The sequence below is a fragment of the Quercus lobata genome, chromosome 4 (genome assembly GCF_001633185.2).
Source record: "Quercus lobata isolate SW786 chromosome 4, ValleyOak3.0 Primary Assembly, whole genome shotgun sequence".
Classification (NCBI taxonomy): domain Eukaryota; kingdom Viridiplantae; phylum Streptophyta; class Magnoliopsida; order Fagales; family Fagaceae; genus Quercus; species Quercus lobata.
Genome location: NC_044907.1, coordinates 74,001,912 through 74,015,133, shown reverse-complemented (window position 1 = coordinate 74,015,133; position 13,222 = coordinate 74,001,912). Strand labels below are relative to the sequence as shown.

The window sequence follows — 13,222 nt, the reverse complement described above, 5'->3', positions numbered from 1 at the left end:
GATGACAGGGTTCTGAAATCTAACTAAGAACAATAGACAAAGTCTGTATTTTATAAATCTGAAAACTAAATTGCATTAGAGGCTACAATATGTTTAAATAGTATAAAGAAAACCTAGGGTGGCTAAGAAATGCCTAGAAACCCTAATTTGTGCTAATCATGTATTTAGCTGGCAAAATAGTAATTTTTGCCAAAATAGCAAAACTGAGATAATTACAAAAATTGAAAATAATGTCTCTAAACTAAAAGTTATAATATATATATATATATATATATATATATTACTAAAAATAGTAAAAACACTGTTTTTGAAACCTTAATGAAGGAATTCACCTAAAGTAGGGTGACCCTTGAAACTCAAGTCTTGATCAAAATATTGTTTCCTTTCAACCTGGCAAATTTCATGCAATTCCAACATTGTCACCTTGATGGCCTCTATTGACACCCCCCTTAATCTTGCGTCGTAATTTCCATCGCCCTTGCTGCTATAGGAAAGCCTATGTTGTCTGTGCTACATCATATGTCGTGAACTTGAAAGATACCGAATTGGAAGTCATCTAGAGTATGTTACAAAAGTAGCATATAATAAAGGGTGCGGTCTTTGTAGGGTGACAAAAATATGTACACAAGTTAGCTGAGTCAAGCACTAACGCCTGTATATGGATTTAATATCATAGATGAAAGTTGGCATGGGGCAAAACCATGGGACCATTATTATTGTCGACTAGAGCTAACACCATTAGTTATGGTGCAATCAAGTGGGAGATGTGAATATACAATTGTACGTGGTAGGTGATTACACCATAACATGGTATACCTTCACATTACACGTGCAATATCTTCTTATAATTTGGTGGATAGTGTTGCTTCACGAGAGGTGAGATTTATTTCTGTAGATATATATTAGTTGAAATGGTATTTGGGTAATAATGTAACTCTTGGAATTGATATATCTGTTCACAACAGATATGTCTCTTCCCAAGAGGTATATGATCACGTATAAATACTCCTAGACAATCATTTGAACATGTTACACAATGTTTACAATTTTTTGTTGCTGTGATTTCCAATCTAACGACATTGCCATCCACATCACATCTGAGACCAACAAGATGTCGCTAATACTCATTAACTTCCCTCAAATCTGAGTTATGGAGGTTTCAGCTATACATAACGGTCGTGGTTGAAATTCCCATGCCTATTCCAGCTAACACTAGACTAAAAAAAAGCATCCATAGATTTAATGCAGCGACCATCACTTGCAGAGAATAGATATATTTTATTTCTGATTCTTTATTTCCGACCCTTTATATTGTTTATTCCAGCTCCGAAGATTGCACCAAAGATTGCAACCATGATTGCCACATCATGGATCGGTTTTAGGTCTTCTATTTCAAATCTTTTCCCCATAGGCCTTCATTTGCTTTTGTGATTTATCTAGGATGAGTCGACCCAAATTTGTGTAGTCAGGCCTACGTTCCCCAAAGAACCCACAAGAGGAAGTCACAAAATCTGATTGTGGTTGAACATTTATGTGGCATTTTTTAGATTTTATACTTCTTGTATATCATCGCAATAATTTTAAAGAATGCAACATTTTTTTTTTCCTTCTAATGGTTAATATAACCAGTTATGATTGGTGCATAATAAAAGTGATGGTAATCTATTCAAAATATTTAATAACTTAAAGAATAAAAAAAAAGATTTATGGTCACTTGCGAGAAAGTGATGGTCTCCGGTCGCAATAGACTCATTGAGTATACACCGTGTAAAATTTTTTTTTAAAAAAATACTGTGTGCCTATCATTATTTAACACATCATCCTTCTATTTTTCTCACCAAAATTTCCCGTATCACAGTTTTTACAAGTTCTACAATTCTACCCAACCATGAACTATTCAACATTGTATATGTTCCACTTAAATCCTTGTATTGTTTTGTGTTGTGGGACCATCTAGACACACGAACAAAGCTTGCCACTTCTCGAACTCACGCATCACTTTCATAGATGGGACGCATTAGAAAAAACTATTAGAGCAAAAATACATATATTCATAGAGTAATGATTCAGACAATAACTTCCAAAATAATTTTTTGCAAGTGCAACAGAAAAACATGGCAAGCTGGGAGTGCAAAACTCAAGCCACGCAGCAAATATAAGTTACACTTGTGAGCTTCTCTTTGATGGAATCTGCCACGTACTGCTTTCATAACCTTACATAAATCACAACATGCAATAATAAAAGGCCATGAAGCAACCATTCAGTATTCACAACACACAAACCAAAGGATTCATAAAATTAAGAGAGAATGGCAAAGAGCAAGGATGATATCGAGTATGGGACTTCACAGGCAAAGCTTAATGAAGATGAAGCTTTAAGGGTGGCTGACAAGCATGGCACACCTCTTGAAGGTGGAAAGATAGCAGATTCTGAAACTGTTGATCTCTTTTCCAGTGCACAAAATATTCCTAATAAGGGAACTCATGATGATGATGATGATGATCATCCTCAATATTCTACCAACCAAACTCAGCAACACCGTGGAGAAGATGTCACGGATCCCTCATCCCTCTACCAACACCACCATCAAACGTAGTGGAAACATGTCCAAAAATACACCACCGGTACTTCATCATAAATGAAGATCTCTTAACAGTTTTATCAAGCCACTTATGTAACAATCTAGTTGTCTCATTTGTTGCATGACTTATTTAGTTTAATAATTATCGTTTGTTACATGACTAATTTAGAAAACGAGATCTGTATGGGTTTTTTTTTTTTTTTAATGCAATTATTAGGATACTGCTACTGCAGTACTACTGAGTGCTACTTTTCACGTCTGAAATTGTAATAAAAAATTACAACCAGACCAGAGAAGTTTAGATCTTCATAGTACATTTCCCAGGATTTCTGGTTCTGTCTATTTTATGCTCCCTAAGAGTTTGTGCTTCACATTATGGTCCTAATTCAAGTTTCAATTTTTCTAGTTTTGGAACTAACTTTTTCAATTTTTGTGTATTCTGCCTTCCCGATTTTCCATTAGCAGTATACATCTCTTATCGGATAGTTTACTCGATACCAAAGGCACCTACAAATATGATCTTTGGGTATGTACATCCAGATATATGATGATTCTAGCAGTACCGTTTCATTTCCAAAGCAAAAGTTAGATTGACTTCGGCTGCAATTTGGATGATGATCTAAGCCAGGAATAGCCGCTGAGTGAAGCATTCTTGAGATAACTAATAGTCCAATACTGCTTTAAACTCTTTACCAAGCACGTCTATTGTCTAAAAGAAACCCAAACTACTTTTCCCTATGATTGCACCATTCTAATAATTTGACTAGAATTTGGCAAATTGCAAGCCATGGTTAAACAGACCTTATTGAAATCTTCTATATAGGTATTTGTTTATCCATTTGGCAACTTTTTTTACAATGGACCATCTCTAGTAAGTTTTGATACATCGAACCATCATATTTTTTCTACTTTTCCTTGATAAAATTCCTCTTTCATCGAAGTAATAGAAAAATTTTAATATTACCTTCCGTTCTGCTTTAAAACTGGAAAGTATGGATATGGACAACTAGGATGTTGCTCCTTAAGATTCTCAAAAAAAAGAAAAACAAAAAACAAAACAAAACAGATGTTGGCTATATATATATATATATATATATATATATATATATTATTTTAATACCACCTTGTTCTGCTTTAATCGCGGTACTTAATATTTCCTTCTCGGCACATTTTCTATATGTTTTTTTATTTTTTATTTTTTGCTGGGATTTTTTTGTACGATACACACACATGTATATAGATATTTAATCGTTGTTGTTTAGACAATGTTTGTACGAGGACAGACATGAAGAATTGAGCAATTAGTTGTCGAAAGTACGACTTAAAAGTTAATATCAAAGTTCATCAAGTACTTAACTTTTTCTCTGCCTTTTGTTTTCAATTAATCACAAGTTCTTTCGATTTCATGTGGCAAGAAAATTATCTTCTTTATTCTAGAGCTCTTTTACCTTAAACTCCCACCCCCTCCCTAAAAAAGAAAAATGAAGCATTTCTTTCATAAATTAGAGAAAGGGATGATCAAAATGTAGAAAAGAGTAAAGTTAGTAAAAATTGTGGTGTATAAAGAGGTATTCAACAACTTCCCAAAGATTTAAAAAAAAATATATATATTTTCTGTGTTTTGTTTAGCCTAAGACAATACAAACTACACATATTGAAATGCTGAATGCGATTGGCGTCCGTCCTTCAACTAAGTAACCATTTTTAAACCAATACATATTACTTTTCTTACTCTAAACCGATTTATAGTGCTTTTCTCACGGCACAATTGTGCAAAGCAACCCCAAGAATAATAAAGAAATTATGTATTGTAAACGAATAAATTTGAATGTTTATGTTTATATTTACGTTTATATTTATACTTTTTTTTAATTTAAATATTGTATTAAAAATAAGCGGTTCTTAATTTTTTTTTTTTTTTTTTTTTTTTTTTTACATTCCAAACTCTAACCATGATTTTTTAGAATTGATTAAGCATATTATGAAAAAATAAATAATAAAATAATTTAAGTATTGAAAAATAAATTTCCATTAAACATAAACCGAATTAAAATATATTATATTTATATAAACATATATAAAAGGCTAAATTTTTTAATAAAAAATTAAAACTATAAGCATATCAGTAGGATCATCAATTTTGATTGGAAATGTTTATTTGACTAGACTAGAAGCATCATCTTCAAGGGGGTTTATGTTATAGCTTTTCTTCTTTCTAAAATGTTTTCATATCATTCAGGTGTTCTTGGTTGAAGCATTTAGAGTTGACCACAGGTTGTTTCAGGCACTTGTCCGAATATAAAGCCGCATCACGTATGGAATTTTTGGTAAGCTTTAGCATAGCAAATTGGGTATCAAATATCATAGTGAATCACATTAACGAGATAATACTCAATTTGCTACACCGATAATACTGCCACTAATACTCCATTATTTAAGTGGATAGAATTTTATATTCACTATCCATGACACCAATTCCATGCTGAGTTTGAATAATAATACGTAAATAATATTTAAAATTAATGATAATGTAGTTATGTTAGTTACATCAACAATTTTATTCATTCACCACTTAACGACAGAGGTTATTTTGATATAACACCATAATATTAGGGACTAAATTGTTAGATTTGAAATGTTAGGACCCAAAATGGTAATTAAATCATATATATATATATATATATTTATATATACATATATAATCAATGTATATGTTTATGTTTCATTTTAGGTCGAATGGAGAGATAAAATTTCAAAAATGATACTTGAAATTGCGATACTTATTTCTAAGTATGTCATGAGCCAGTGTAAAAAGTGGTCAAAATTAGTACCGATTTGACTGTTCAAATGCTGATTTGGTATGATTTTAATAAATATGCGATGCGGGGGCAATGGTGGTTTTAGGAACATTTTTTATGGTGGTTATTAAGAAACTTAAATTATACAAAATTTAATAAAAAAGAGAACTTTATATATTGAAACATACACACACAAATACATAAAGTCTAACAATTTTTTTCTACAAATTTTCTTATTTTGAAATATTTGCATGATAGTATCATTATCAATACTGCAAGTTACATATTTGTCAAAATTTTAGTTAGATAAAAAATTTCTTGGGCTTTTTTTTTTTTTTTTTGTAAGGACCTAATATATTATTAATGGGACCGGTGTTTATGGACAAAGTTTGCTTTCAAACTTAGTTGTAGCCTAATGCTAATTAAACAAATTAACATGGTTATATATTTTGAAAATATAATTGTTATTAGGCTATCAGTATTTTAATATTTTGAAGTAAGGTTATTTTTGTAATAAGGTAATTAGGGTTTCCTATGCCAATTAGAATTAGGGTTTAGTTCTCCTTATATATGCTAACTTTTGTACTTCTTTTGGAGTTAGTTGATATTTTGATGAATGAAAAACCAAAAAAACAAAGGTAGTCTTTTGGTCTGGTACTGACTTTAGTTCTACCTTAAGTGCCAACCCCTATTTGTTTTTTTGCTTAGTGTTGACTCTAACCTAGTTTTAGGTGCTAACTCCTATGTCATATCCTTTTATTTTTGATGATGCTGAAAAATCCTCAGTAAGCCGCACAATCCTCACGTATCCTAGACAAAACCTGCACAACAAAGAAGAAGAGAAAATCCTACAGAGAGTATCGGTGTGGTACCAGCCAAAGACCCTCTGAAAGTTAAGTTAGAGAATTTTCACAACTCTAGAGTGCTAGAGCCGGGGTAAAATTACGCGTATCTTGTTTTTTGAGAGTTTTTGGGTTTTTATAGTAGTGTAGAACCGACTTTTATTTCTTAGCAAAGAAGATGTTTCCTTGTGGGGAAGATCCTCATAAATACATGTATTTTGTGAGATTCTTCCCATATAGAGATTTCGTTGATTAGGGTTAATCGTAGGGGGTAAGACATTTCCATTTAGGGTTTCTTGAAGACCACTTAGGCCATGTAGATGCCACGTGGCTTTTCTATCCGTCCCCCTCGTGTCCATTTAGTTGGAATCCATCCACCATGGAGGATTTGTATGTCTCCCTTTTTCTCCATCCGAGGCGTATCCTATTACGCATGTCGTTTAATCTGTACTTATCAGTCCACTTATTTAATACCGTCGCTTTTGGTTAATCTCGGAGAACGGATCCGTCGACTTCAATTTTATCCTCTCCAATTTTCATATCTTTTAATTTTGTTTGGGTTGTCCTACATTAATAGTACAGTACTAAGTACTCTCTTTTAAGCCACTAGCATAACTATGTAATGCATAGATTAATAATAAATTATATGTAAATAAAAAAATATATATTAAATCACCATCTTAATAATCAATGAGCCCTTTGAAATTAATATAAAAATCCTAATGCCTGCTTTCTTTTTTTTCTTTTTTTTGTTTATGAATTAAAAAAAAATACTTTCCTAGTAAATTTTCATTTACTGCTCCCAATCTCTTTCTATGGACCTTCTCATGGACTTTTTGATGGATCAAACAATATGAAATTTTTTTTCCCAGTCTTTTCTTCAATTTTCCTAACAAAGTTATTCTTTCCCATATTAGATTGTTAGAACAATTGATTAATAGAATCAACAAAAGAGAGTTTTACTAATAAAGCTTATTTCCTAAGCCTCCAATTGTATAATTTATCTGTTTACTTACCAGATTGTGTACTAAAATTGGATGGCAATGGATACATAACAATATTCAATGGCAGGGCCAAATTTTTTTTTTTTCAAAGAGGGCTATATATCTATACTGTTAATAATATGATTTCCTGTTTGGGTTTCATTATTTTCCATACTAAAATATCTTAACACAAATTCTTAACTCTAAAAAATAACTCTATTTTTTAGTTATATAATTTTAAATTACACAAACCGGTTAAAAGAGTAATTTACTATTTTTTTTAAGTTCCTAAGTTTTAGGCTTTCAAAATTTTTTCAACTCTCATGTACATAAATATCTTAAAAATTAGAACTGTCTTTATCTCACTTTTAAACATTATTTCACCAAATCTAAAATAAAGAACATAAAGTGTCTCATTGCACGCACAAAGCATGTGTATTTGTTTATTCATTTATTGCTTATACACGGAAGATTTGTAATTTTGATTTAACATAAGATATTTTGTTATGTAAAAAAAATATATATATATTTACATCAAGTAAGTCTTTACATCTTTGCAAAAACAAAAATGTAAGTCTTGACATGTCTAAAAATATGAAATTCAATTTAATAAAAATATAATATAATTGAATTACGTATGGTATACATTAAATATGCTTTAATTTAATGAGCTATATATGACAAAAGAGAAATTAGAGGCAATAAAAAATGCATTAGTCTACTACATAAATGCATTACATATTTTTAGTAAAAATCTAGGGTGGCCGTTATTGAAATTTATGTCCAAAATTATTATTATTATTATTATTAACAAAAATACATAAAACTATTGAATACTCCAGGAGTACCATAAATGCATACTCTCCCCTCTCACATGAATTGTGAGTCCCACAAAAAATTTAATAGTGGGACTTACAGTTATGTGAGAGGGGAGAGTACGCATTTATGATACTCCAAGAATATCTAATAATTACCCCAAAAATACAAAAAAGATGGAGGATTTTTGAAAAGTCAAAGGGTATGGCCCCATACCCCCCCCCCCCTCCTCTTTGCCCCCATGATATTATTAAATTTTTTTAATATACTTTAAAAAATTCCACGTAAGTATTTTAATTGAAAAAAAAAATATTAATTTATGTATTTAAAAAATAGAAAAATGAAAATGAAAGTCCAAGATGATCAATAACCAAAATTTCCCCCAAGTATGGCCAATAACCAAAATTTACTTACTAGAGATTGTGTACTAAAATCAGATGGCAATGGATACATAATGATATTCAATGGTGGGGCAAGAAATTTTTTTTAATAGGGGGCGTTATATCTGTACTATTAACAACAGGATTCCCTATTTGGGTTTTACCATTTTGCGTACTAAAATATCTTAACATAAATTCTTAAACTCTAAAAAATAACTCTATTTTTTAGCTAAATAGTTTTAAATTTAAAAACACAAACCAGTTAAAAGAGTAATTTACTATTTTTTTTTTCAAAAGTTCCTAAGTTTTAGGATTTCAAACTTATATCAACTCTCACATAAAAAAATATCTTAAAAATTAGAACACTATTTTTATCTCACTTTTAAACATTATTTCACTTAATCTAAAATAAAAAAATAAAAAAGAGCCTCATTGCATGCACAAAGTACGTATGATGAGTCTAGTACACATACATATATATAAATATATATATATATATATGTATATGTATACACATATATACTTATTTATTTATTTATTACATATGGTATACTTTAATTTTTTTTTTTTTTTTTTTGAGAAAGAACACTGTAATTTTATTGATGAATAACCGAATCGGCTTGAATTACAAAAAGAAGGTGCGGAGGAACATCCTTCATTCACACCATAAACTCGCTAACATGTCTCGCATGTCTAGCAATATTATGGGCTGACTTGGTCACTTGTCTTGGAACAAACTGAAACTCTACTACATCCATCTGATCTGCCACTTCTTTAGCTTCACTCAACAGATGACCATACTCGTTCAGGGGAGAATTCTTGCTCAACAATCCGTCAATGGTAGTCTTTAAGTCACCCTCCAGGATGATTGAATGGAACCCAAGATCCTTGGCGAGTTGTAGGGCTTTTTTTGCTGCTAAAACCTCTATTGCAGCAATAGAAAACAGGAGATGGAAGCTTTCTGCCATCGACGCACACACCCTGCACTCTGTATCACGAATAATGACTCCCACTTCGGCACATTGATCCTCCATAAACACGGCTCTGTCAAAATTGACTTTGAGTTTTGACAACGGTGGAGGCTTCCATGTAGGCATAGAAATAGAGTGAGACATTAGCTTAGGGGGACGAGGTTGGCTGGCTCAAATAAATGCTGATCTTGCTTTCTGCACCTCATAATGCACCTGTTGCACCGGTACGTGTGTCCCACTTGTTCTCATTGTGTTCCGTCTGTTCCAAATTGCCCAGGCTGTTGTGGCAAACAAGTTCAGTTCCTTCCCTGTTTCAACGATAGTTTCCACCAAATCTTTGAAACAAGAGAAGCGTGGGCTGGGGTCCGAATTCTCCCACAGACTGGTCTGAGTCCAAACTCGAGAAATTGAAGGGCATGTCCATAGTGCATGGAGCACATCCTCGGGTTCACTATGGCAGTGATCACAGCCATCATCAGTTAGGACCATTCGTCATCTGAGATTTTGTTTTGTTGGGATAGAGTTCTTAGTGGCCCTCCACAGAAAGTTTCGGACCTTCGGCTGAACTTGCATTCCCCAAACTTTCCTCCATTGTCCAAAGTCCTTGAATTATAAAGGAATCTATAACCCAATTTTACAGTATAAGACTCGGTTGGAGTGAAAGGCCACATCAATACATCTTCCACCAATTTACCACACAACAGGATTGAATTAATCAGCTCTTTATCTCTTTGACTAAACAGCAAGTTCAATGTGTCTTGCTTCCAACCCAGATTAGAATCATCCAATAGAGAGGTTACTGTTGCCTCCTCCCAACCCAACACCATTGGAGATGAAATGAACGGCAAGAAAGTTGAAGGCAGCCATGGATCAGTCCAAATACTGATTGAGGACCCATCACCAACCCTCCATCTCATACCCTCCTTCAATACTTCTCTTCCTTTTAAGATACTTCTCCACGCATAAGAACTAACTTGTGATTCCGAAACCTCCATGAATAAGCAATTGGGAAAGAACTTTGGCTTGAACACCCTATAGAGTAGAGAATTTTTATTTTGAAGCAACCTCAATGCTTGGTTAGCTAAGAGTGCATCATTGAATAATGCTAGGTCTTTGAAACCCATCCCCCCTTCACTCTTAGGCTTACACAACTCTTCCCATCTCACCCAATGTATATTCCTCTGATCTCCTCTTTGTCCCCACCAAAACCTCCTAATGAGCCCCTCTAGTTCATTGCACAAACCAAAGGCAGTTTGAAGCAATGCATGGTATATGTAGGGATGGCTTGGGCAACCGCTTTTATAAAATTTCCCTACCCGCTTGAGAGAGTAGTTGTTCTTCCCACCCTTGTAATTTCCTCCAAACTCTCTCCTTTATGTAATTGAAGCTTGCTTTCTTGTTCTTCCCCACTAATGATGGCAAACCTAGGTACTTCTCATAGCTCCTTATTTCCTCCACTCCCAAGGTATTTTTGATCATCATTCTCCTTTCATCTGAGGTTGAGTGGCTAAAAAAGATTGTGGTTTTTGTTTTGTTTATTTGCTGCCCGAAACTTGATTCATAAACTTACAAAATCTCCAAAATCTTTTGGCACTCCTCCAAATTAGACACGCAAAAAAGCAAGCTATTGTCTGCAAATAAAAGGTGGGTTAGTGGGGGGCTTCTCCTAGATAGGGAAAAGCCATGAATGTCTCCTCTAGCAGTTGATTTGGTAAGTAAACCATGCAGCCCCTCTGTACATAATAGGAAGAGAAAAGGGGATAGGGGGTCCCCTTTTCTAATCCCTGTAGTTGGCCTTATGTATCCATGAGGACCACCATTGATAAGGATAGAATAAGAGACAGTTGACACACATAACATCATAAGGGTTATCCATCTTTCATTGAAACCCAATATTTTCATCACACACTCCAAGAAAGGCCACTCAACTCTATCATAGGCCTTACTTATATCGAGCTTTATGACCATATAACCTTCTTTAGTGGATTTGTGGTTTTGCATGCTGTGAAGGGATTCAAATGCAATTAAAATGTTATTAGAAATAAGGCGGTCTTTTGTGAATGCACTTTGGCGTTTCGTGATAATGTGGGGTAAGATTTTTTTCAATATGTTTGCTAACACCTTAGAAAAAATCTTGTACAACACATTACACAAGCTAATGGGGCGAAATTGGGAGACCAGTTCCAGATTTTTAACTTTGGGAATCAAGGTGATGAAGGTGTGATTTAGGTGTTCAGGTAGTGTGGCTGAATTTAAGAAGATAAAACAGAATTAGTGATATCCTTACCCATTAACTCCCAATAATGTTGGTAGAACAAAGGTGGCATGCCATCGGGGCCAGGTGCTTTGAGTGGTGCCATTTGATTAAGGGCTTTCTTGACTTCTTCTTCAGTAAATTCAGCTAGCAAATCCTTGTTCATCTCTTTGGTTACTATGCATTGAACTATCTCCAAGGCTAAATCGGGTTGGCATGATTGTGTTGAAAAGAATAACTCACCATAAAAATCCAGCAACTCCTCAGCCACTTCCTTAGGATTCGAACACCATTGACCCCTTGCATTCTTTATCCCTTCAATCTTATTCCTTCTATATCTTTGAGTGGCCCTACTATGGAAGTATTTTGAGTTTTTGTCCCCATGGATCGCCCAAAGTGCACGTGATCTTTGAAACCACATCCGCGTCTCCTTGTCTAATAAATCATTTACCTTATTCCTCAAGCTCCATGCCCGAAAATTAATTCCAGTTGTGAGTGCCTCCAATTTGGCTTGTGCTAGGAGCTTTTGCTTCAATTTCAATTCTTTTCTAACACTCCCAAAGTTAGTACTACTCCACTTCTTCAATGCTTTTCCATAGCTTTCAATTTTTGGAACAATACCTAAAGCGATGTCCCTATTATCTTGCTTACTCCACACTTGTTTCATCGTATCCGAGCAGCCCTTTTCAGTCAACCACATTTCCTCAAAGCGAAAAGGCTTTTCTAGATTTGTAGGTTCCACCATCTCTGGTTCAATGAGTAAAGGGCAGTGATTTGATGTGCTGCAAGTCAAATGATGTACCATTGTTCCTCCATATCTTAATAGCCACTCATTATTCGCCAAAGCTCTATCCAGTCTCTCCCACAAAGTTTGTCCATTACTGAAATATTTTTTTCCAAGTAAATGGATTGCCTTTGAACCCCAAATCAATAAACCCACATACATCCATAGTGTCCCTAAATAGCTGCATTTGTGAATGACTTTGGTTTGAGCCTCCTTGCTTCTCCGCCCCTTTAGCTATTTCATTGAAATCCCCAACACAAAGCCAAGGAAGGTTGTACTATGAATGCAATTGCCTGAGGAGTTCCCACGATTTGTGGCGTTTGTGGGTTATAGGTTCTCCATAAAAACCGGTGAATCTCCATACTCCCTCAGTCCCTTCTCCTATAATACAGTCAATGTGATTTTTAGATGATGTATCCACCCTCAACTTCACTGAATCCTTCCAAAATAGCACAAGCCCTCCACCTCTGTTGACTCTTGGTACACTAAACATGTGATCAAAATTCAATCTACATTTCACAACTTTTGGCCTAACTTCATCTGTCCATGTTTCAACTATGAACATGATGGAGGGATCTTTTGTTTGGATATAATCTCCAAGCTCTCTCTCTGTCAATTCCCAAACCCACAACAATTCCACACTAGTAAACTCATGGCTCTTGGTGGGGCTGCACTGCAGCCTCCACCATTGTGTTTGAGGTGTCATCATAGTCAGAAAGGACTTGAACACGTTTTTTTTTGGGGGGGGGGGGGGAGTCCAAATCTTCTGTCTCATCAATTGTATTCCACTTTATACTCCACTAATGAAACTT

At 34.1% G+C, this 13,222-nt stretch overlaps 2 protein-coding genes across 2 annotated transcripts; one reads left to right on the top strand and one right to left on the bottom strand.

The window, feature by feature from the left end:
• The first annotated feature begins 2,309 nt into the window (after positions 1-2,309).
• On the top strand, positions 2,310-2,597 carry LOC115985783. The gene has a single exon (XM_031108681.1). The coding sequence runs from the start codon at positions 2,310-2,312 to the stop codon at positions 2,595-2,597; it is 288 nt and encodes a 95-aa protein (XP_030964541.1).
• Positions 2,598-9,060: 6,463 nt separating this feature from the next.
• LOC115985782 lies at positions 9,061-9,516 on the bottom strand. Its single transcript, XM_031108680.1, has one exon. The coding sequence runs from the start codon at positions 9,514-9,516 to the stop codon at positions 9,061-9,063; it is 456 nt and encodes a 151-aa protein (XP_030964540.1).
• Positions 9,517-13,222: the final 3,706 nt, after the last annotated feature.

Bases quoted from the DNA above. Each gene is read 5' to 3' on its own strand.
- LOC115985783 (XM_031108681.1), top strand. From the start codon at position 2,310: ATGGCAAAGAGCAAGGATGATATCGAGTATGGGACTTCACAGGCAAAG.
- LOC115985782 (XM_031108680.1), bottom strand. From the start codon at position 9,516: ATGTCTCACTCTATTTCTATGCCTACATGGAAGCCTCCACCGTTGTCA.